The sequence below is a fragment of the Electrophorus electricus genome, chromosome 13, assembly GCF_013358815.1.
Source record: "Electrophorus electricus isolate fEleEle1 chromosome 13, fEleEle1.pri, whole genome shotgun sequence".
NCBI classification, from domain to species: domain Eukaryota; kingdom Metazoa; phylum Chordata; class Actinopteri; order Gymnotiformes; family Gymnotidae; genus Electrophorus; species Electrophorus electricus.
Window position 1 is genome coordinate 9,490,990 of NC_049547.1, and position 24,882 is coordinate 9,515,871.

Here is a 24,882-nt window from a genome sequence, read left to right on the forward strand (position 1 = left end):
ACGGTAATAACGGCATCCCAAATTTGACAATCTAGAAAGCGTCCCAGATTCCATTGTGTTCATACTTTTTTGAAAAGCCACTTAATTAAGTGCACTAAAAACTTTGATTCATTCCTTTAATCCAATTTCGCTTTACACTTTCCATGAGGTCAACGGAACTTGCGCAGAAGTAGCTGGCATGAAAGACCGTTATGTGTGATAACGAGTGTAGACACGGATTTGTGGGTGAGTGATTACCCGTTCGTCTTGATATTAGCTCTACAATATGCTATAGGCTGTTCTACTAATTGCTTTCGCTCGACCGTGGCGAGCTCGTTGTCTGACCCACACATCATTACACTGCCGTCTGCAGAACTTGTTGCCCGAAACGCTGAAACGAGTCCACAGCAGCGGGATGTTTAAGCATAACGGTTCTCAGATTTCTTGCCTTGTGACAAAGTTGAAGGTACAAATGGACGGTCCGTCAGTAACTGAGAATGAGAGCTGCTTTCGGTCCTGAAAATAATAAAATGCCACTCCCGTGTAGGTATTGAGAAATCACAAATTGGCAACCTTGCACATATTTGCTGCCAACTTGTAGAGTGTTCCCTTGCATTTTTGCCACTTAAATTCACTTACCTTTGCTTTTCGTTTTAATAGATGACTTGTAAATCCAAATATTATGTCAGAGTCCACAAAGAATGTTCCCAAGTCAATGAGACTGGGGTTCGGTTTGTCCGATACGGATGAATCTTCAGAGTTTTGTAAATCCATTGTTAGTTATCAGGTTGAACAGAACTGATCCGCCTGTTTATGTCGAATATGGAAAAGTCATTTGCGTTTCGCTCCGCGGAGTCATTTCACATTTTACCAAAATTTTGCTTTTACCCAGAGATGCCCTGTGTCTTACATCCAAAGGATAACTCATTTACAGCGATTTCCTTTATCCGGAATGGGTCTTCTGAGTTATCTTTATTGTTTAAAAATATTGTTTATCCCAAATGTCCAAACAACCAACAAGCCAAATATTCCACCCGTAATCCAAGCGCTATAACCAAACAGCAAATATCCCTCTGAGACACTTTCCTTACCACTAACTATCCACGCCTTGTCTGTCTACACTGCAGGTCCACGATTGAAAAAATCATGTTAGTATTTCGAGGACCACCTTGAGCAACTCCACCTCTTTCTCTCTCTCTCTCTCTCTCTCTCTCGATCGCTCGCTCGCTCGCTCGCTCGTTCGCTCTTTCTTCCCAGCCTTATTTACTTATGGTCCGTGCTGACGGGCTCACATTTTGCGCTGCCAGTGGGCTTTTATGCGTGGATCGTGCTGGTTCTTCTGCCTTGCCCCACGTGGCGCAGCGCTTAGCCCAAGCGTTCTCACCCCTGGGATCTGCAGTGGTCCCGAGTCAACTGAGCTGGTACAAGGTCCCAGTGAAGATGTTGCAATCTGATATTGGTTTTGAAAATGAATAAAGTGTATATATATATATATATATATATATATATATATATATATATATATATATATTGGTTTTGAAAATGAATAAAGTGTGTATATATATATATATATATATATATATATATATATATATATATATATAACAGCGGGATATATGGGTGATAGAGCACAAAACGGGCTTTGAGAGTGTTTTATACGGAGTAGAGTACCTCACTGTGGAATTATTCTCAGATTTTGTATACCTAAGTATTTCCAACACACACACACACACACACACACACACGAATGCACAGAGAGAGAGAGAGAGAGAGAGAGAGAGAGAGAGAGAGAGAGAGAGAGAGAGAGAGAGAGAGAGAGAAAGAGAGAGAGAGAGAGAGACGCACACACGTTTAGTGTAAAGGTGAACTCGCATCACGCCTGTTTCCAATTAAGCATTTGAAGCCAAATGGTTTCAGAATAGTTACACTCTCATATTACAAACGTATCCGCCTAAACTATTGTATGTGATTTTTGATCAGTTGTGGCTTAATCTGTCACGAATCCACCTAATTATTCTGCGCTCTCAGGTTGTTTAAAATGTGTAGCAATCGAGCGGCCTAAATTCTAAGGTTATTGTATTAGATTAGGTTGGTTATACCCTGACTCTGGAAATACAGGACATTACTGCTGGTCTCTTAATACAAATCTTATCTTGCGCACACAGAGGACCTCCTTGTAGATAAGCAGGCAGACATCACTGACATAATAAAGTCGTTTCCGTTTTGAAGGAGCCGTCAATGCTGCCCGATTAAGAAAATGGGGCTGCTGATTTTAGACAAATTCGACCGTGAACACAATATCACAGTATTTAAGAGCTTCAATAGCTCGTGTTTTGTACTTTGTAGAATCGTCACATAATCCTATGAAACCCTACACGCACGTGCGCGCGCACATACACGTGTAAGCACGCGCACGCACACACACACACAATTCTTTTTGAGATGACAGGGTGGTATGGATCGCAGCTTCTTAAAAGGTGGGGGTCACTCATACGTTAGTGTTTTAGGACCTGATGATTACACTCCGCTATAAAGGTGATTTACCACTTGCAGCCTCTAACCTATCTGCTCTCATCGCTGGCGTGGTCACCCCTACACGCTGGATGAGGCACGGCAACTCCGACATGCTGATGAAATTCCGCGAATAAAGTCCCAGGGGAGTCCGACTCGACATCTGCTGCCGTGGTGCATGTAGGCAAATCGCTCCGGGCTGTTCATCAGCACCGCTGAAATATCTTCCTCCTCACACACTAACCAGGTTCTGCCGTTGGGCTTTAAGAAGGCGCGTTAAGCAAATATGCTGTTTAGGCGCACTGCTGAGATCAAAGGGGGAGATAGCTGCGTCTTTGTCGGCTAAAGACCGTAACTGATTGTGCGCTAATGAATTATTTATTAAAAGACACCGGAACATAAGACTATTGAAACGGGTTGAGCAAAACTACCCTCCATCCTTTAAAAGATTTTGGTTCCTTGGGGGGGGGGGGGGGGGGGGGGGGGTGTTCGCTGAATTTGTGGAGTTCAAAATGCAAACATGTAAACATCAAAATCCCGATGGCCTCCTTTTGAACCCATGATTCACTTACAAGGAAAAACCTATTATCTACCGTCCAAAAATACAGTTTTGTAGTTTTCAAAGAGCATTTTTTATTGAAATACTAATTTTTAAGTATTTTAATGTTTAAGACTTTTAAGGTTAAAGGACTGGAAAACATCCATAATGTACTGTTTTTTGTTCGCTGTGTTGTGTGAGCGCTAATCGATTGTATTTGAATTTCAGTACTTATTTGCCATTCGTGAGTCTCTCTTCAGTCTCTTCGATCTTGCGTCTTTCACTTGTGTCCAACAGCCTATAAGACACTGGATTTGTTCACTAATAGTTTGATATTTGTATAGTGCCAATGGCATGAATCGGTTCAATTTCTTTGTCATAATGAACTAATGAAACTGATTGAATGTAATAATTGCACTTACTGATTCTTACCAACAGTTTATTTAGATAGCGCCATTTCTTTAAGGTCGCTGCTGAAGATAATAAAAAATACAGAACGCATGCCATGAGCCAGATTAAGATCATCGTATGCACAGAAATACAAGCAAATACATGCACAGATATACAGGAACAGACGGATACCGTCTTAATTCAACAGATATACGGGAACAAACATCTTAAAGCAAGTTAAAACGAGAACTTTCGTGTAAGGCTCTCTCTTGCCATTTATTTTCATTTTTCAAGCTTCTGGGTATATGTAGTTTGTTCCGTACTTGGGAAGCATAAACAAATGACAAAATACATGTTCAGCACCACGGACAGCACCCGCGTTACGCGCTGCAAACGTGTTCGATAACGTGTTGGCGCAGACTTACGTTTCGCTACTAATCAAAATAAAAATCTTTGGCGCCTGCGAGCAGATGTGAAACCTTATACACATTGCTTAGAGCATAACCTGAAAACTGAAAGCATGAGTACAAGAAATTAATTATTCTGTAACAAAAGAACACAAGGGGGCATTAGAGAGAGAGAGAGAGAGAGAGAGAGAGAGAGAGAGAGAGAGAGAGAGAGAGCGATAGCGATAGCGAGAGAGAGCTTATTGTACATATAATATATTTTTTAAAAATTCGAAATATATTCAAATTTAGTTTCGTTCAATTAACTTTTATTGCCAAAATTATTTAAATAGTATTAAAATGCCATGTCCAAACCTTTCATTTATTTCACCGAGTTCGTATTATTAAACTCCAGGAGTTAAGAGAGAAAACACCACTGTTCTTAAATACAAATACAAAGGTCCATCGCAGACCTGCAAAGGTATCTACAAATACAATGGCGATTTTCAAAAGCTGAATTCGACTAGGCTACACACAGCATCAGCGAGGCCTCTGCTCCAGAGTTAATATACAAACGAAGCCGCTTCTCCTTCCTCTGTTGTCGCAGCACCACAGAAATCGTCTGCCTGATCAAGTGGTCCTAAACATTTCACAATTTTGGGACAGAACTGTTGAACTGTTAAGAACCACTGCATCAGAGAGACCAAAAGAACCCGAAGTTCGATGAGTTCCTTATATCAAGGCGTGCAGTACGGCCATCTTCAAGTGTTGTCTTACCGTATGGTGTTTGAGTAGAATATCATTCCGTTAACAGTGATTTGATTTATTTGAGGTCCATCACATATAAAGGTAACCACAAAAGAAAAGAGAAAGAGCTAAAACAAAGTCTGAGGAAGACGTCTTCCAAACAGTGTTCGTCCCCGATAACACAAATTGTCAGTGTGGTGCAGTCTTTTATACTGTGTGGTGAGAGAACTGTTCACACAAGCCTTTTCAGTGAGACTGGAATGACGGCCACGCAGGTCCAACCGGCTCATCTGGGTTCCAGCGGCATCAGGCGACTCTTAGCCTGCTCTCGATCAACAATGAGTACTGCAGTGAGAGACTCATGCACGTTGGAATCCTCGAAAATTCTTTACATGTGCATTTTCAAACACACACACACACTTCTTAATATTCATCATAAAGCCTGTTTCTCATTGTTGTATAGGAAGGCTGACCTTAGTAGAGGTCAGGTGCCCACCATCAGATCTGAAAAATTAAAAGAAAATATAATCTAATATGTAAAGGTTCGAGCGTAATATATATATATATATATATATATATATATATATATATATATATATATATATATATATATATATATATATTTATTTATTTATTTTTATTTTTTTTAGAATACAAACCAAATAAGATTAAGTATGAATTGGTACTATTCCATTAATTTCATCATGTCTGTATAGCTGTTCCAAACAAACTCTGTGAGATTAAATCAGTCAATAATGAAGATGTAAATAGTTAATTTCCATCTTTGTGCTTTTTCTCAATAAATAATAAACAGCAAATATATTGAAACCTATCTCTCAGTCTTAAAGACAATGCACACATTGTCTCCTGCTATTATGAGAAGACAATTTATTTAATATTAATTATGAAAGAGGAAACAAGTATCATTGTTTCTTTGTGGGGTGCTTTCATTTGGTTTAATGTGTAATTTAAACATTTAAATTGAGTGTTACAAAGGTGGCAAAATAGATGAACATAAATAAGCAAGCTATATTGATTCAATCAGCCAGCTCAACTTTAACTTTACATCTAAACCAGCAGTGCTTATTAAAGCTGATGCAACAGCATTCATTCTAATTACATTCGCTTTTGTCTTGTGCTATTTAAAAAACTGAATTGCTGTATTATTGCAAGAGTTTTACAAAGGTTTTAAGTTTCATAGCAGTAACATCTGTACACCCACCTGACACTACATATGACAGGGACAATTTGTGTTATAAGCAAATAAGTGTTGAAAGTCTGCTGGGCTGGGAACAAACCGCTTCATTAGTGTGTGTTTCTCCAGCAATGAAGCCTACAGATGGACACAGGATTTACTCACCTGAGATATATTCTGTGGTTGTACTTTAAAACTGATTACATGTGCAGATTAATATAAAAGCAAATTTTTATTAAAATTCTGTGGCACTTTGGCACAGTAGAAACTGAACAGCATTTACAAGAACAATATATTACATGGTGATATTGCATCATATTTGCTAATTAGCTAAATTGGCTATAAAAAGACATATCACTACCACTATCAGATAGCTGCAACTAGTTGCGAATCATAACCTTTTTTGCAAAAATTACCCCTTATGATATTTAACTATGTTTCACCAGCATGTTTGAACTGTAACAGCTCCCAGAATATGGGCAACACTTAATTGCAAGCACTTTCTAAATGCATAACAAAATTCAGAATCTTTCCATGTGAATCCAATAATCTTAGACAACAATATTTTATTACTGTCCAATACTGAACTGATATCCATAGCTACCCAATTACTTTACATCACAATACAGTCACATTTGTGTTCTTAGCTTTAAAAGCAAATATACATAAAAGGAAGTGTTTTTAAATGTAAAAAAACAAAAAAAAAGTGAAAATGTGAAAATTAAAGGAGAGTGACCAGGAATCCAGCGAGAGTAGAATTGTCTTGTCAGTTTTCCTGTGGGCAAGCCGTGAACTCAATGAATTCGCCATTCTAGAAAATTAAGAGAAAAAGAATAACAAGCATGACTTACGCTCACTTCTAAGACAGTTGTATGCATTGCAGTAATAAATTAATCTCACTGGAATAAAAATGCCAGCAACTTGTATAACAACGAAAAATGTACAAGAACACATTTTGCAAAGAGTAATAACCCTAATGTACATGCATTCTGCATTAGCCATGATTCAGTGTGGAAAAGAATTCCTCTCTAAATGAGGTTATTTCTTGCCACACACAGCCATTCGATAGTGTTTTTCAGTGTTAAATATTGTGCTTATCTTATGGAAGGAATGTATAATTTCAGGTTCCAAAAGTTTAAGAATAAGTTGATTTCCCTAATATATTCTTGGAAGCACAATTACTTTCTGAACATAACCTGTCCCAGACTGTTATCAGCGCTGCTACCAATTCTATACACATAGAATTCTATACACATAGAAAAGTAGTTTGGTGTCCCACAAAGCTCTGTTCTAGGACCACTGCCATTTTCACTATTTGTGATACCACTGGATAGTTATCCATATCCATAAGCTTCCATTAGCATCAGTGTGCATACTGATAGCTTTAAACTTTTTGTATAAGCCAAAACCAGATGGTAGTTACTAGTTTAGTAAGACAAATTTGTGTACAAGGAATTACGAATTATTATATACGATGTAACAACAGCTTTGTAGTTTTATTAAATGTTTTAGATGTATTAAATGTTAAAGACTAAATACAAACCCCTAATTTGATGCACATTTCACATAAGATTGCTAAAACAGCCTTTTTCCATCTTTTAAAACATGCAGACAACATTTGTTCATATCTTCATCATCTCAAAGTTGGACTACAATAATGCCTGGCTGTCTACATATTCTATGGACTGCCTAAACAAGGTCTAGCTAGTTCTCAATGCAAATGGCATTTAAAAAATGGAAAATTAGGCTATGTGGTCAAAGTCATCACCCAGGTTACCAGTTATTACAATCTATTATGACTTACCTGTAAAACCCTAAATGCACCCGAGTAATCCCACCACCTATTAAAATCTGCCACACCTTCATTGATGACGAGGTATAGGGTTTTTTTTTTATATTAGTACCTAGAATTACCCTTTCTACATAGCTCCCGGCCATGGAATAATCTAAATTTTGGTGTTTGGGTCTCAGTCTAAGCTAAAAGTGTTTTTGTTCAGCCATGCCTTTAGATAAAAGCTTCTCTTCCTGTGGTCTAGAGGGGTGACAATATTTCAGGGTGCCCTCAGGCCTCTGCTAGTCTCCCTTTGATACTCCAGACCTTCCTTTTAATCCTTCAAATGGTGTGATGTGATGTGGGATGGCAGTGGTAGCTCAGTGGTTAAGTGGTTACTTTACTTGTAATCTGAAGGTTGCCTGTTCAAGTTGCCACTGTTGGGCTCATGAGCAAGGCCCTCAATTGCTCAAAATTATACTAAATCATAATTGTAAGTTGCTTTGGATAAAAGTATCAGATAAATGCAAATGATGACTCAATTAAATCACATTCACATTCACAACTATTCACCCATACATGTTCTCAACCTGGTTTTGGATGTTCTAAAACTGCTTTACGCTCACACTGAGCTTCTCGATTATGATGTTTTATAGCCAACATTCAGTTGTCACAGGCTTTTAACATCGCTGGCTCAACTCTTCTTCTTGACTCTCCTGTATGAGGGCTTCTGGTTCTTCCTGCATTGGTACACTTCCTATTAAGATTCCACTACCCAGTGTCACTCGGAGAAGAATAAGGTCCTCCATCTAAGTTCCTCACAAGCTCCCCTCCTTTTACACCATGGATGGCATTTTTCTTCACCATTGACACTCCTAGTTTGTTCAGGTTTGGACAAAGAAATTCTATTAAAGATGCTTTACAACATTATCTATTGGAAATTTTATTAAGCTTTAATGAACTAGTTGTATCAAGCATAAAAGAAAGTTTATTAAACTTCGCAAACTTTTAGCATTCTCACGGGTATCAAAATCAATGGCGTTTTCTCTGCCTGTCTTCAGGACACATTTCATAAAACTGGTAGAATATTAACTACATCACAGGAAGACTTTACATATAATTGAACCACACCAGGAGGACAAAGCCAATACAGAACCATTCACACTGCTCATGTTACAGACCCAGTCAGGGAGTTCTAGCCCAGTAAAGCAAAAAGTCACACAACTAAAGCAAGACACAACATTCAACAAAGACATTAACAACATGACTCCCCTTCAGGCTGAGATAAATATACAAGAAACTATAGATTTCATTTTAATCTTTGTAAGTAGTATAAACTATCCTAGCTTTTCTTCAGATTAAATTAATTTATTTGCCACATGAAGCATGGAAGGATATTTTGATATCATTGACCAATTCTGCAAATCCCTGACTGTGGCTCTAAATGAGCACCAGCAGTAATATCAGACACAAACTGAAATGTACCTCTTCGCTTTCATCAAGAACTGTCTGCAAGATAAAGAACAGTTAATAAAAAGCGGGAAGACAAGGAAATCAGAAAACAGCACATGCCACAAGACCTGGACATGAGTGGACACTCAAACACCACAAATCAATCTATCAATCTCTCTCTCTCTCTCTCACACACACACACACACACACACACACACACAGGATGACATCCCACATGGTTTATGAAGTAAACCCTCCTACATAAAGCCTACAGCAGTTTTATGTCAGATAAACCTTCATTAGCACCATCATCACAACATGCTCTGACATTCAGGTGATGTTCATTAAAGGGGTGTTTTATGGCAGTGTGTTCAGGTAGTCTTCATTAAACATGTATTTTACTGCAGTGTGTTCAGGTGATGTTCATTAAAGGGTATGATTTATTGCAGTATGTTCAGGTAGTCTTCATTAAAGGTGTGCTTATTGCAATGTGACCAGGTGAGCAGTGAGGCACTTTACAGGTGCTCATTGCTCACAAAGCAGTTGCAGATTAAAATGCTTGTAGTTCATCTAAGAGCACAGAAATGTTAATGGATATTCACATTCAAGGGGAAAATTACTGGAATGTTTACCTCATTACCCTCATCTGTCTGTTGCTGAAAAGTGCACAGTAGCAGCAAGCAAATGAAAACAAATAGCTTTACATTATAAAAAGCTTTTTTATCAATCTCAGAGTATTTGAGTGTGTGATTTATATAGAAATCTGCACGCAAAGATTCCAGGTGAGTAACTGCACTATATAGTAGTATGAGATTTAGAGATATTCAAAAATGTAGAGAAGTAGTGAGAAGTACAAGATGTTTCAGACAGAGGTCCATCATCACACCATACTGGTGTGTGTGTGTGTGGGTGTGTGTGAGAGAGAGAGAGATCCACACCTGAGCTTGGCATTGAGCAGCCTTTTGTAGAAACTGCACCATCTCATCATGGCCTGCCTGCATGGCCTGGAACAGAGAGAAATCCAGTCAGACCTCAAATACATAAAAGGCTGTACGACTGTAGCATTTTATGACAACACTTTACAACGAAGAACACATAGTTATTATTATGAGAGGTCCAGGTATACACATGTGTTTCTATAGGCTGTTATACAGACATCTACATTTCACTTAAAAGATCAAAAGTGATGGCATTTGCATATAAGTATGTAAACTTACATGTACTGCTTCCTTACCACTTCTATAGGCATCTGCCCATTGAAACTTGAGGTGGTTAGATCAGCCCCAGCTAGATACCAAATCTCCAGTCCCTCCAGGTCACAGTTTGCTGCTAGACTATAACGCAAACATATGAAAGCATGCTCACACACACAAACCACTCATATTGCACATATTACATTTCTATAGATTATCAACCCTGAAAAGTGTTTATTAGACACTATTAAATCAGAATAACATCCAAAAAAACATCATCTCTACAGTTTCTTCATGTTGTTTTGCAATTACTCTGTTGCTGTTAAAAACTTGCTAGGATAAAAAGCGTCACTCATCTTTCCCCATGAGTGCAGGACCATGCAGGACCATGCATAAGTCTTTGGCCACATATCAACAGGTTTAATGGAATAAATGACACAACTTTGCTTCAAGAATTAAATACCAGGCATATATATGTGCTGTCAAGTTGCAATGTAACTGGGGACCATTCTGAAACCTGATGGAAGCCTTGTATGACTGGAAAGACCTGTGCGAGAGCTGCAGAGTGGAAAGGTGTGTGTGTGTGTGGGGGGGGTGGTCTGGGTGTCACCTGCACAGTTCGGTTCCAACACCCTCCAGTTCCTCCCGAGAGAAATGGGCTCCAGTCTTCCGCAGAAGCTCCACCACATCTTTATGTCTAAGAGAGCAGAGGAGACGAAGGCCGAAGATAAGGTCTGTAGGCAGGAGACAAAGACAGCGGCAGCAGCAACCCACAGCAGAGCTTCTTGAACTGGGCCTGACGGGCCACATTCGGTCTTAGGAGAACTTGTTTGGCCTGCGGTACAGCTTCTTCCTTCACGCAAGATGCTTCAGCACACAGTGTCATCATGCATGCACTTACATACCACAGGGTCAAAAAATGGGCACCCTGAACTAAAGGCTGTACCGAGGTACAGATAAGAGCATGAACATGGCCGCTGAGGAATGCCACTAGGCCATTTCATAAGAGAAACAAAAACACTCCCTATTTGTGACACTGCAAACTGAACTATAGAAAAGTACAATGTTGGATTAACCCTTGTTGCCCCTAGTGACTGTTGGCGCAAGTGTTGCGTGGCTGATACTACAGTACAAGGGTGAGGGTAATGGCCCAGGCAGGCTGGGACAAGTCAGGCCCCGGTGCGTCATCTCCCCAAACAAACAAACACGCCACACAGTACCCAGTAAACCAAAGGCAGGCGCATTCCACGGCTCCGGCAGCTCCATGCGTTGGCTACAGACCGACATGGAAACAACAGAAGAATAAACAGAGGAAACAATCTTTAAAGAAAAAAAACTAGCACTGTGTGCTCACTGGCACCTCTGGAGGGATGTATTACAGTACGAAAGCCATGCCTGTCAGGCCAGGTTTCGGTTAAATTAGCAACAAAATAATGAATTGTCTGAAATAATGACGGGTGTGGTCCTTCTCCAACCTATTTCAAGTGCGTTTGGCCACAGTTTAGCCCTACCCTGCCTACTTCGTCTATTTCCCTGTAAGATACTGACAGTACTAGTGGCTGTTACATATCCAGTTGGTCCTCTCTCTCTCCTAGTGGCACTGTCAGCCCTGGTGAAAAAGCAGCAGTTAAGGCAGGTTTAAACACACCTTCAGGCCGGGCCTCTCTTCTGTGCCTTACAGGAACATGACACCATCACGTAGGCTTTTCTCCCACTGAATGAAAAGGAAGAGTCTTCAAATTCATCTCCCTGCATAGATCTGGTGACAGAAGATTTTAAACTGTTGCGCCCCTGACTGCCAATCTGGAATTCTCACATTTCACCGTTTAGTCCCCCGCTCTGCAACTGGTAATTATACGTTGCGTTCAGATCAAAACTGAAGCTGTTGTTTGCAGAATGCAGACAAGTGAGTTTGCCCCACACGGCATATGCAGCATCACTACTGACAGCCAAGCAAGTGTTCCTCTAACAAAAGGCAGCGAAAACGCTGCCCCGAGAACTCAACCTCTCCCTCATGACTGGAAATGTGCCCAAGGAAAACACAGCTGGAGGAAAAAAAACACCACCAAATCTGTCTGCCTCATGATCAGGCTAATTAAATGATAATTGTAGTCAAGGCCTTTCAACAGCATGTCTAATTCTGTTAGACACAGACACACACACACACAGACACAGACAGACACAATTTATCCCCCCCACCCTTCTTTTCTTAATGAGGTTGACATCTCATCCTGGTCTGTTTGTGCGCTACATCTCCACAGAGACAGGGCAGAAGACAGGAAAAGACCGTCTATGGGGGACTGGAGAAAATGAAGGAGTTAGTGACTGTCCCACTTGGACTTTGTCCCAGAGTCTAATTTTTTTTTTTTCTCTCATTTGTTTGATTTGCTTCCCTTTATCTACTTTTAGGACTTGTGGGACAAATCTGATGGTTTTAGGTCAAATTTATGCAGAAATATAGAAACCTCTAAAGGGTTCACAAACATTCAAGCACCACTGCAGGCTAGCCAAGCATCTATGCGCTTCTGTGGGCAAGAACTGTGGAAACAGCTGTGGGTCACAAAGAACTGGAGAAATGAACAGGCCACCTCACCAGATACAGAGCTAAACGATTCGGCTTGAGCAGCCAAACCTTGCCAAGCCTTTTGCTTACAGTTCGGGCCAACCAATGAGGCAGTCAGGTGCACAGTCACAGTCAGACACATACCAGAGCCAGAGAACCAACCTGATTCTGAGGATTATCTTCCCTCATTAGTGCTGTGATCCATTACACATTAGGCAGTGACAGAAGTTGAAATATTTTCAATTTGTATCAAACTATAAGGATTTTAGAAGGATTTTTAATGGAAAGTAGATTTAGCTATTCGCTGAATGACACTGGACCATGTGAAAAGGTTGAGCTGAAATGCTGAAAGCTTTAACAGGTCACAAAGGCACCAAGTGAATGTGATGAGTGATAAAGGACCTGCAGAACAAGATGCCCACACACACCTACCCACCTTCTTACACCTACGCCTTACGTCATGCACCTGTGCAACAACACACATCTTCACATACACACAAATGCTCAGGTGTAGGCATGCACACGCGCGCGCGCACACACACACACACACACACACACACACACACACACATGCGCACACTTACCTGAAACGAACAGCATTTTGAAGGGGTGTGTCTCCATAGCGATCTTTGGCATATACAGTAGCTCCTTGGCCCAGCAGGTATTGCACAGTTTTCAGATGTCCCTCACAGGCAGCAACGTGAAGTGGAGTTCGTTTGTCATAGTCCGCCGTGCTCAGATTACTGCCCTGTGACAGAAGGGCAGTCCACCAGCTCACTAACACACCTGCTCTATCTCTGGGACTCATCATAGCAAAAAACTGTTAACAACATTACATTTAATTACTTTTTTTATTTTATTTCACCATCAGTATAGAAGCTTAATTTACACCAACAAGCACTAACACTCATCCATCAGAAAAGTAGAAACAACAATCCAAAATCTGACTTCAGCCTAGAGTGACCTGGTCTAACAGGATCACTGGGCCAAATCGTGCATAGGGCCAGCTCTGTGGCGGCCAAGGTTATGGGGGCAGCGGTTTCCAAACAGACTGCGTTTCATCTTATCAGTAGACTGTGTGTATTATCTGAACGTTCCCTCGAACTCCACAACACAACATGTTTGGCTTCCTCATCAGTGTAGTCAGGGAAAGCCTGATAGACGTGTTTTCTTTGAGACATAACACGGGTGGATTAATCATTGCCTCCTTACATAAATTCATTCATATAAGCCATGCAGTTACATAGTTAACTATTGACTAGATTAGCTGGATAAAGATTTTGGATACATTCTGCTGTCAAAAGACCACAGTTGTTGTACCAGTCAAACAGAACTGTTTTCCCAAGTGCATCTACATCACACTTCTCCTCTGAACTTTCTGACTCATGTGACACCTTAGCTTCACTTAAGGTGTGTATGTGTGTGTGTGTGTGTGTGTGTGTGTGTGTGTGTGTGTGTCAGTAAATGTTTCTCTGTTGAACTAAAACAGGTCTGAAAACTTGTCTGAAAACAGGTCTTGGGACTTCAGTGGAGAAATGAGAAATGGCTCATGGAAACCAGCAGCAAAAAGCCAGTGTGGCTGGAAGGCTCTGTGAGGGGCCTCGTTTCATCACACATGTTTGATACAGATAGACAGAAGCACATTGAATGGGTGAGCTGAGGACTGAAGCCCCTCAGTGGTAGGGCAGACAGAGAAAGCCTCTACCATCTCCCGGATGGCCTCCAGTGCCTCAATATCGCCAATCTTAGCAGCAGCACAGGCCAGCGTGGGGGTCAGGGTGTCACGGATAGCCTCCAGCTCCTAGAAGCAAGAATCATAGCTTCAATGTTCTTTATCAGTGGAAAGCCAGGCAGAACTGTGTCCCAAAGCATTGACTGAAGGCTGTTACCAATGGCCTGTCTGACTGGGTCTTCAGTACTCTGCCAGAGAAGCTGAGAGAGAAGCTGGGGAGCTGGCAGAGTACTGACTCACAGAGAAACAGACTTGCAATCAGAGCAGAAGCAGGTATCTCACCTCTTTGCAGCTGATGCTGAGGGACTTGGCAATGACCTGGATGAAGCGGCTGTTGCTGAGGGTGAGCTTGGCCCCACTGAGGTCAGCAACCATCTCACCGCGCAGGTTCCTGCTCAACAGCTGATAGCCAAACAACCCACACTCAGTCTAGTTCATTAGGAGCAGCAGCATCCTATTTATTCCTACTCCCAACATGTCTGGGCCAGTTACAGACTGGGCTGTCGACCTCTGCTGTAGGCAGTACAGCGCTCCAGCTTAGATCTCCACATGCAGTGGGTCAAGTATCAAAGGTCAGGGTACCTTCTTCTTTTCAAGTGTGCTAAGGTCTTTCCTAGCCAGCACGTAGGAGAGTTTAGACAGGGCAGCTTCAGGAGTCATGTCGCACCCGGCTACCAGTCCAGCATCACTCAGAGCCTGAGAAAGACCAGGGAGAAGTTACACACAGAGCTACACAAATACAATACAGCCTACACAATCAAACAAACACCCCGACACACGCACACACACACACACACACACACCCACACACTCACGCACACACCTTTCCTGTGGCATATGAGGTAGTGACAGAGCCTCTGAGGCACTGGGTGCAGTTGACCATGATGAGGCCTCGCTTGGTGGCACTGCGGATCTCCTCCAGCAGGTCTGTGCGATTGTCCGGGGCGTTACCGCTGCCGTAGGTCTCCAGCACAATGCCCTCCATGGGGGGCTGCAAGAAGGCCCGCACCTGGACCAATCACACACACACACACACACAGCTCAGCCGTGCTGCTCTACCAGACCTAACAGGCTAACAGAAGAGGACCAACCACTACAGTTCCAACCGTCTTGAGACCTGATATCTTGAGACCTGATATACTGAGACCTGATATCCTCTATATAACACAAGATATCATAACACCTTTATTAGAGAACGATTTGAAAGCAGTCATGAAGCAGATTTGATTTTATTCTAGGCCTGTTCCCTTTTGATAGTATATAGGACAACTACTTAACAGCTATTTATTCAAAACAAAAAGGAATGCTGTGAGAACATTTTAATTTTGCCATTTGCTGTAAAGACTACCACACCTAACAGTGTCTCTTTACTGCACCAGCAACACTGGGCACAGTGAATCTACCACAGTGCAAAATGGTGTGTGTGTGTGTGTGTGTGTGTGTGTGTGTGTGTGTGTGTGTGTGTGTGTGTGTGTGTGTGTGTGTGTGTGCTTGGAGGGGTTATATAAACAAAAATGAGACTTTGCAGTACAATGAAATCTGAGAGAAAGCATGCAACAGTGTAGCTTCATTCCCAGTGTAAGAGACCTAGCTGACATCACTAGGCTTAAAGGCCCGTTTGGTACAGTAGTCCGAGGGAGTGTGGATTGAACCGTCCTGGGGATGGATGATTGCGTTAAAGCCTTGCCTCATTACATTTAATAAAAGCAGAGAGCTTTTCCACTGCCATTGTTCAACTGCTAAAACTGGCATTAGAGGCCTTCAGACTTGTTCAGCATTTATACATTTTTAGTTGAAACATTGCTCCCAATTCCTAAAGAACAGCCAGTTCCAAGAAAAACTAATCCATCCTCATTCCTCTCCAGTTTTAATGGTTCTAAGGTCATTAATGCAGTTTAAAAAGGTGTGGAGGAGTGAGGAAGCAAATATAATGAAAAAAGATCTAAGGCAAATATCTGCTGCTTACTGCACTGTGGTGTACACGCGAGCAGCTCACTGCTGCTTTGTGAAGAATTTAGACAGGCTCCATAAATCTCTCATTACTGCACCACCTACACTGGGCCCAGGCAAGCCCCTCTTCCACACCATGGGGGGGGCATTTATACAAATAAAGGACACTCTACAGTGAAGTCTGTGAGAACATGTACAACAGCACAGATTCATTATGAGCATCTTGATTGTTTTTGATCCTCTACAGTTCATCTTAACCGAACCTTTATGTTCTATAGTGAGGAGATGAGTTCAGATATGCATGGTTGGGGGGGGCAGAGCACTACACAAAGCCATTCACTGAAACATCATCTCACTGTGTCTGCGGTGATCCCTGGGAAGAGGCGGAGCAGGCCCACGTTGCGGTTCATCTGTGTGTTCACCTGGAACTTTGCTGTCGTGTTTGCCCTCCACACTGTGTCCCAGTTTACTGTGCACAGCAAGACAACAAACAGCACACAGAACAAGCAATGTAGGAGGAAAATCAAAACTGAAATGTACAAAAAAATTTCCATTTGAGCACTTGGAAGACAAGCTCTTATTGCTCTTATTGGTAGCAGTGACTGCAGTTACTTTTGATGTCCACTTCAGCATTGGCTAAAGGAGCCAGGTTGGGGGAGCTGAACGCATTAAAACTCCCAGCATCCACCTTGGTGACGCGGTTGCCTCTGTACAGCTTATGATGGAAGTAGAGGCACACCTATGTGGAATGAAAGGAAGGAACTTTTTTTTTTTTTTTTTTTTTTTTTTTTTTTTGCTTTCATCAACTCAAACCACGTTCACTCCTCTGGCCTATCAGTTTGGCAAGACAGGCCGGGTGTTCGGATGTTGGGCGGGGCTAAACCCTGTGTGCAAGTTTCGGATGTTGGGCGGGGCTAGAACCCTGTGCGCAAGTTTCTGATGTTGGGCGGGGCTAGAACCCTGTGCGCAAGTTTCCGAGGAGTGTCGCCCCGGCTGCGCTGCCACGCCCTGCATCAGAAGGTGAAGCAATCAGACCTGCTGATCCAGTGGCAGCAGAGGAGTGTAAATCACTTTCCTTCAACAACAGAAAGGAGGAACTTCACATACACAAAAACAGCGACCAAAAAAACAAAAAAAAACAAAACACCCACAAACCACCCAAATCAACATCTGTCTTTTCGGAGTGGTTGTTCGGTTTATTTCTAATTACTTGTAAATCTATTAGTATTAGTATTATCTTGGTATCTTATTACAATGAGAAAAGTATGTATATTCACTTTGCTTTTATTGAATATAAATTACTCAGAGAGTAAAGAGTCAGTTCTCCACAGGTTATTATAATAATTAACTGTTTAATTAGCTATTTACAAAATGCATCTTTACAACAAAGCCACATTAGAAAGGCAAATGTCTCGCCTTGTTCGTGCTCGACCTGTTGACTACCCAGAGGCGGAAGAGACTCACTCACCTCAGGAATGACAAATTGCCCTGCGATCAACAGCGCCCCCAGCAGGTTGTCCCGCCCATCATTCCTCATTTCAAAGATAGGTACCTGCCAGACACAGTGAGGTCCATATTACTGCAAAGGACAGGAGCTTTTAAAATGATAAGACGCAGGAACACGTTGCTGTGAACAACCTGGGAAAACACAACATTTGGAAAACAAATGGTACCAGGCTGTAGTGGTAGGGCACTGGGCTATAGGGGTAGTGTGTTCATGACTCAGCCTACCTGAGATCCAGTGAGGATGACTGGCTTGCCGAGGTGCTCACACATGAAGGACAGGGCTGAGGCTGTGTAGGCCATGGTGTCTGTGCCATGCAGGATGACAAAGCCATCATATTTCTCATAGTGTTTCTGTGGGCCGAGAGGACAAACACCATCCACCTCCTCACTAACCGGGATGATCAAAATGACTGAGAGCTCCTTTCTAAGCAAGCCAAAACGCGACTGGCTGTTCAGTCTCGGAATTCCACTAGTTCATCGTTCTGTTTATTTGACCTTAGCTGCAGTGAATGTGTGTATATGGTTTAGTGTGTGTTATAGATCGTACAACTTTGTTACTGTTGTATACAAAAAGCACCTCAATGTCTTTGCCTATTCTGGCCCAGTCATCCGTTGTCATGTTGCAGGAATCCAGCAGAGGGGCATACTCCAACAGAGTATACACTATCCTTTTGTCCTGTTTGGATAGCCTGAATTAAGATTAAGAAAAAGCGACACATGAGATGACGGAGATAAAACACACATCACAAAGACATTTAGATATGTAATAACCAGCTCAAAAAGCAACACGTTCAAGCCAACACAGACTGGCTGTGTATGCAAACAAAAACAAGCCTGCTTAATCCAGTGACGCAAATACAGCACCTACGTTTGCTAAAGTAGAAAAAAAAATGGCTCTTAAACTCTGGCTTCTGTTTGAATTAAGCAATTATTTCGGAATAGTGAGTTGGACAGAGTTCAGATTTTCTGGTCAAACAGAGGCAAGGAGATAAGAGGTTGAGCAGCGGTAGGGGGCTGGGGGGGGTGAGTGGAGGTGGAGGTGGTGGAGCGGGGCGGGTGAGTGGAGGTGGAGGTGGTGGAGCGGGGCGGGTGAGTGGAGGTGGAGGTGGTGGAGCGGGGCTCACCCCAGACATGAAGCAAAACAAAATTGAGTTCAGAGGCCTTCAGTTTAACCAGGAGGGTTCATTTGCCTTGTACTCACAAAGTCTCAAAAAAAGAATGTCGTTTACAGTGTGTGTGTGTTTGTGTGTAAGAGTGTGTGTAAGAGTGTGCGTGAGAGAGAGAGAGAGAGTGTGTGTGTGTGTGTGTGTGTGTGTGTGAGAGAGTGAGTGTGTGTGTGAGAGTGTGTGTGTGTGTGTGTGTGTGTGTGAGAGAGTGAGAGTGTGTATGTGCGTGTGAGAGAGTGAGAGTGTGTGTGTGTGTGTGTGTGTGTGTGTGAGAGAGAGTGAGAGTGTGTGTGTGTGTGAGTGTGTGTGTGTGCGCGTGCGTGTGTTTAGATAAGATTAGCTTCTGATCAGAAACCTCTGCATCTTCTTGACTTTCACTGTTGGGGGATGTGCATTGTTTGTAGGGGTGCACCTTGCTTGGGGCCACTGCACCCCTAAACATGGGGTGTGTTCACTCAATGTCCTAATTACACGGGGGCAGTTTTCCCTAAGCCCTATATCCATAAGACACGTCCCCCTGCCCCAGCGAGCCCACAGAGGATGGTGGCTGCTTGCAGCTCCATGAAAGGACGCCTTAATCTCTTCTTTGGATAATCCCCCAATACAGACATGTGTAACACAGACTCACAGGGCAGCATTTGCCTTGTTCAGCCGTTCAAAAGAACAGCAGGAGAATGAGCAACACACACACACACGCACGCCCGCAGAGACACGTGCGCACACTTCCTATACCTTGAACCTTCTCCACCAAGTTTCTGTTGAGCTGGCAACCCTGCATTAGTCATATGCTACTGATGCTATTGAAGCCCAGCCTGGAAAACACAATATGTTCAAATGGCCAAGTACACTTTTATCTAGCAGTGCTGGCATGGGGAGGAGGAGGGTTAACGTCCTGAGCCGGTTATGAGATGTGTGCGCAAGAGAGTGAAACAGAGACAGGCAGAAAGAGATGGAGATGGGGGGGGGGGGAGTAGAAAGAGACAGGAAGGGAGAGAGAGTCATTATGAGAGAGAAAGCCACTGTAAGAAAATCCAAGAGGAACAGGGAGAAGTAGAGAAAAGCTGTATGTGGGTTTTTTTCCTTTTTTCAACAGTTTCTAATTATTAGTATTAAAAGTTTTATTAATCACTTTGGCAACAGTTGTCCTTCATGATCCACTCCAATAAACCTATTTGAATTTGAGAGAATGACAGGGACAGACAGCGTGAGAGACGGGGAGAGATGGTGTGAAAGTGAAAAGAGAGTTTGAGAGAATGAGATGAAGAGACAGTGTAAAGGAGTGAGACAGGGAGCCTGGGCGTGAGAGGCAGAGTGAGATGGAAGTGGATAAACAGTGTGACGGCGTGAGATGGAGGAGACAAACTGTGTGCAAGTTAGATGGAGGAGGATTAAACAGTGCGAAGGAGTGAAAGCAAACAAAAGCCCTGTAGAGGTACCTGGTGCCTTGTCTGTAGTATATAAACTAAATCCAGTCACTGGGGCTGTTTCATACATGTATAAATTTATACTGATTTCAATCTGTGTCCATGTCATAACTGTTGAGAACTGACTGCTTTACAAAAGTATAGTATAAATGCTGAAAGAATAATATAACAACGAACAAAATTTCAGCAAAAGTCACCGTGTGCTGCATGCTCCTGTCAGGACAGAATGCTTCTTAACTGACAAAAGCCCAGAGATAGAGTTACAGACTAGGAACTAGGTCTGAAATTCAAACCAATGTCTCCTAATCCAGATTGACACATTAAAGAAGAAAACACAGTCGTCAAGTCTGCAGGCTAAGCCCAGAGCTGCTGCCGTTAAGCACATACTCTGACGGTCACTATGGTGAAGCTGCGCTCCTCAACCAACCCCATTTATAAGGCAACTACGAGCACAACCCCAAGACAGACAGAATACAATCATGTTAGTATAAAATCAGGCAACTGGTAATATAAGCACACACACACACACACATGCAATCATATATTAAAAGACACTCAGAATAAGTATGAAAGGATTAGCAAACGGTTATAGCTACAATAACAAAATAGATCATTCAAAGAACGATGCATTACACAAATAATGCCAGTATGATGACTTGTGAAGCCAATGTGAAGCTCTTAATTCTTAACCCATTCTTGACAAGTGGAGGTATTCTCTAATGGCACTTTTTGATATAAACAGAGGTATGATCTAAAGCTGTTATTAAATCTATGCGGAGTGGATCTGATGGTATTATTTGATGCTCCGTCTCACTGAATTGGTTTCCCATTTGTGCTGACACTCATCAAAAGGGCAAAAAATAAAATAGCGTTCATAGCCTCTGAATGCATGTGCGTGTGTGCACGGCCTACATATCTGCCGTGGAGCCAGGCGGCTAGCTCCACTACTGCTAACCCAGACAGAAGGCTCCAGGGTGGGTACGTGGACCCCATCTGCTCTCCTGATGCCAAACTCCACAAACACTTCCGCAAGTCAAACATGCTTAACACAGGCCTGGAGAGCCTGGAGTGCCCGGAGTGCAGCTCTGTTCTACCGAACAGAGAGTGGTGTGAGAGCCAGATGGAGGCGAAGGGCATGTCTGTAAGACCTCCTCAGGAAGCAAACCAAGCAAATATACCTACGCACAGACACACAAATCCACAAGGGCAAACGTTATTCTACCAGTACTAGAGCACTACAGTACCCTTGAAACAGCTCATCGGCATGGTGTGTGGGCATCCTGAGGAAAATGATAGACACTCATTAAGACTGAGGCACTGAAAATGTGGGTTCAAGTAAAATACAAACGTAAGAAAATAGCACCCTCTATTGGCCACTAATAACAGTTAAACATGAACCTAAAGTAGATCCCAGTGTCCGCTCAAGCCCAAGATAAAAATAGAAATGTCACAATAAGTGCTAGTGCTAAAAACTAACAATAATATATTACATGCTGTAATGACCATAATGTTATACACTGAAATACTCTACAAAAACATACCCAGTCACCTGCTCACATCATTTACTGTAATTACAGACTACTGACTTTATTTTGATAGCCTACACCTTTTGGGCTTCTAAATTCAAGAAAAGGTGTACATTACAATACATTACTCTACAAAAGGAGGAGGACAGCACTGAAAGGTACTATACTAAGTCAGTTTAGGTTGCATTAAAAGGTGAAATACATGAAAAATGCTGCCTGGAAATGATTAAAAAATTTTATTAACTTAAATTATTAAGTTATTAAATTAATAACCAAATCAGTTAATTTGCTATGGGGACCATACGTTGAAATACATGTGTGTGTGTGTAAACATGTTAGTGTATGTACATGAGCATATACGTGAACGTGTGTGTTTGCACGAGTGTATGTGCATGTGTGTTTTGTGTATGTGGAGGGGTGTAGGTGTGTAAGAGAGAAAGTAAGGAGTACTCACGGCAGCACCAGTGTGTTATACGCAGGTTCGTAGTACTCGTAGAGCTTGGTCTGCTGTGCATACTGCTCATCGTGAAGGATTGGGAGTTTCCGCAGCACTTTAACCAGGGCGTTGGGCTCCGGACACAGTACTGGCCCCCGCCACAAAATAACAAGGAGACAGACACACACACACACGCACGCACACGCGCATGCACGCACACGCGCACACATAAGGAAAGGACACACAAGAAGAACATATGCACGAGGAGAGCACACATACACACACAAGGAGAAGACAACACACACACAGGAGGAGAAGACACACATCATTCACAGAGGTTTAGTCATACAAACACTAACATGATATGACACAATGACGCGGTCTTGTAGTCCTTAATGTCACAACGCAAAAACCAATTAGATGTTCAAAATCTTGTTTGGGTAACAGTCAATGGCTTTAATATTTCAAATGATTCTGGATAAAAAAAATACATTCTAGGCCTTCACAAAGTGACTTTTTGAAAGAAAAACATAAAACCAGTTTTCTCTGCAGGACCACTCAACAGAATTTTACCAAAATTCTGGCCAGTGCAAAACACTACATTAATAACCCATCCCTTTGTGGTTGACCTGTGTTTCCTCTAGGCTATATGGCACCCTGGTAACAGTGATTTAATCTATTGGTGCTTCCATGCAGTAAATCTATCTAGAAAGCTCAAACACGTAATTCAAAGTATGAAACATCCAAGAAGCAACTTCTATCTCTAGGGATAGAAGTTTTTACAAAATTAGAAAGCAGGAGGGGACTGGTCCACAGGACGGGTCCCATGCACACTTAGTGAGCGGTTAACCAGCAGCTGTGTGGAGGTGTAACCTGAGAAAGCTCTGAGCAGCACTGAAAAGGCTAAATATGGGACTCCATGTGGGCTGCCAAAAACATAATGTTGTTATAGCAGCATTTGCTCACAAACACAACCTTAGGACTTAAACAGGACCTTCATTCAAAAAGTATACATGATATTCATATAAATTGCCGATTTTGACTTGACTTGTACGTAGATTTGAAATACCTACACTGAACCCTCTAAAAAGGTCAGAACATATCTGGCTTGCATACTGTGTATAATCTCACAATTCACAATTTAAAAACACCAGAGCACTTGAGTCTGTCTTTACTACAGCGTGTGCAAAGTGACTCGCTTTTCCAGTGAGGTTCTTTCTTAAATTTCGACTTTGGTCTAAACAGTGACAAAAGGATTGCATCAGCAAAATATAACGCAGGGCTTCATAATGTGACTTTGTGACAGAAACAAAATAGCTAGGCAAATGAATAAAACCAGATGCGTCCTGCTGTAACTACACGTCGCTGCATGTTCTTTTGGAGACTTGCCTTCTAAGACCCGCAGACGACACGTAGCTGCTGTACTGTTTTTGCTTTTTGTGCAGGTGGTGTTTTCATATATTACTGGCACGTATGGCGTCCCCGATCACCGTGCACGTGCCCAGCCAGCGCTAGCCATCGACGAGCTAACTCTACCTAGCAGCACTTCAACACCATTAAGCCTGCCGAGTCAGTAAAGACCGCATTTCCTAGTTCTGGATTTTAGAGTGTGTCTGACGTCTGCTCCGAAAGTTAAAAACTCAATTTTATTCATCGTAAGACGTAATGTTCTGCTGGTGTTTCGGAGGGGGGGGGTGAGGGGGGCGTTACCGTTATCGTGGTACATCATCCCGATGGTTCCACCGGTATTTATGACCAGGACCCTCGCCTCAGCGATGGCATCCACCGAGTCAACACTCTGGCTGCTGGAGACCCTTCTCCTCCTCCAACCCTGCCCCATCCGACAGACAGACGGCTGTGACTGAATAGCCTCGGCCTGTTCCAGCTGATTTAATGTGGTTGACGAAAGTGCCCGAGCGAGAGAGGTCATTTCATCTGAGAAAGACAGCCCCGAGAGGGATTTCGTACACTCCGCCATATCCTCCGGGACAGATAGCTAACCTAGTAGCCCTGGTGCCACGGCTCCTGACTTAAAGGGGCAGTATTACGATTCAGTGGGTGTCTACCCAAACAAAATAAAGTACAGTTTATCGAGCTATGTAAATAGAGCAGAAATTGAAGTAGTTTAAGGCCGTCCGATGCGGAAGAAGAAGAAGAAGAAGAAGAAGAAAAACTTTGTGAAACATATCAGCAGATATTTTGAACCTGTTCACACCGTCTGTTTCTGTGATAGCTCATTGCAGTAACCAATTTCTGAATAAAAGTATATTGTCTTTTTTTTAGGTCTCTTGTTAGAAATTTGGTAAAGATTAGCCAGGAGACTGTATTGGTAAAGATTAATCAGGAAACTGCACTAGTCTTCAGATTTGTGCTGGGTTTTTTTTTTTTGTTTTTTTTTTTCAAACTTAGGGTATATT

The 24,882-nt window shown here is 42.3% G+C and overlaps 1 protein-coding gene across 7 annotated transcripts; it reads right to left on the minus strand.

The window, feature by feature from the left end:
- Positions 1–5,959: 5,959 nt before the first annotated feature.
- Positions 5,960–24,617, minus strand: aspg (asparaginase homolog (S. cerevisiae)). Of its 7 annotated transcripts, XM_035533053.1 has the most exons (19): positions 24,176–24,617; positions 22,484–22,613; positions 21,748–21,783; positions 18,491–18,602; positions 18,139–18,264; positions 17,876–17,959; positions 17,020–17,146; positions 16,764–16,876; positions 15,281–15,466; positions 15,040–15,153; positions 14,740–14,859; positions 14,431–14,526; positions 13,310–13,473; positions 10,773–10,859; positions 10,204–10,303; positions 9,908–9,973; positions 9,602–9,625; positions 9,003–9,026; positions 5,960–6,557 (listed from the first exon to the last, which is right to left on the minus strand). In XM_035533053.1, the coding sequence occupies exons 1-19, from the start codon at positions 24,441–24,443 to the stop codon at positions 6,513–6,515; spliced, it is 2,022 nt and encodes a 673-aa protein (XP_035388946.1). In that variant the 5' UTR covers positions 24,444–24,617; the 3' UTR covers positions 5,960–6,512. The 7 variants fall into 7 exon arrangements, with proteins under 7 accessions (XP_035388946.1, XP_035388949.1, XP_035388947.1 ...); XM_035533056.1 differs by lacking the exon at positions 21,748–21,783; XM_035533054.1 differs by lacking the exon at positions 9,602–9,625.
- Positions 24,618–24,882: the final 265 nt, after the last annotated feature.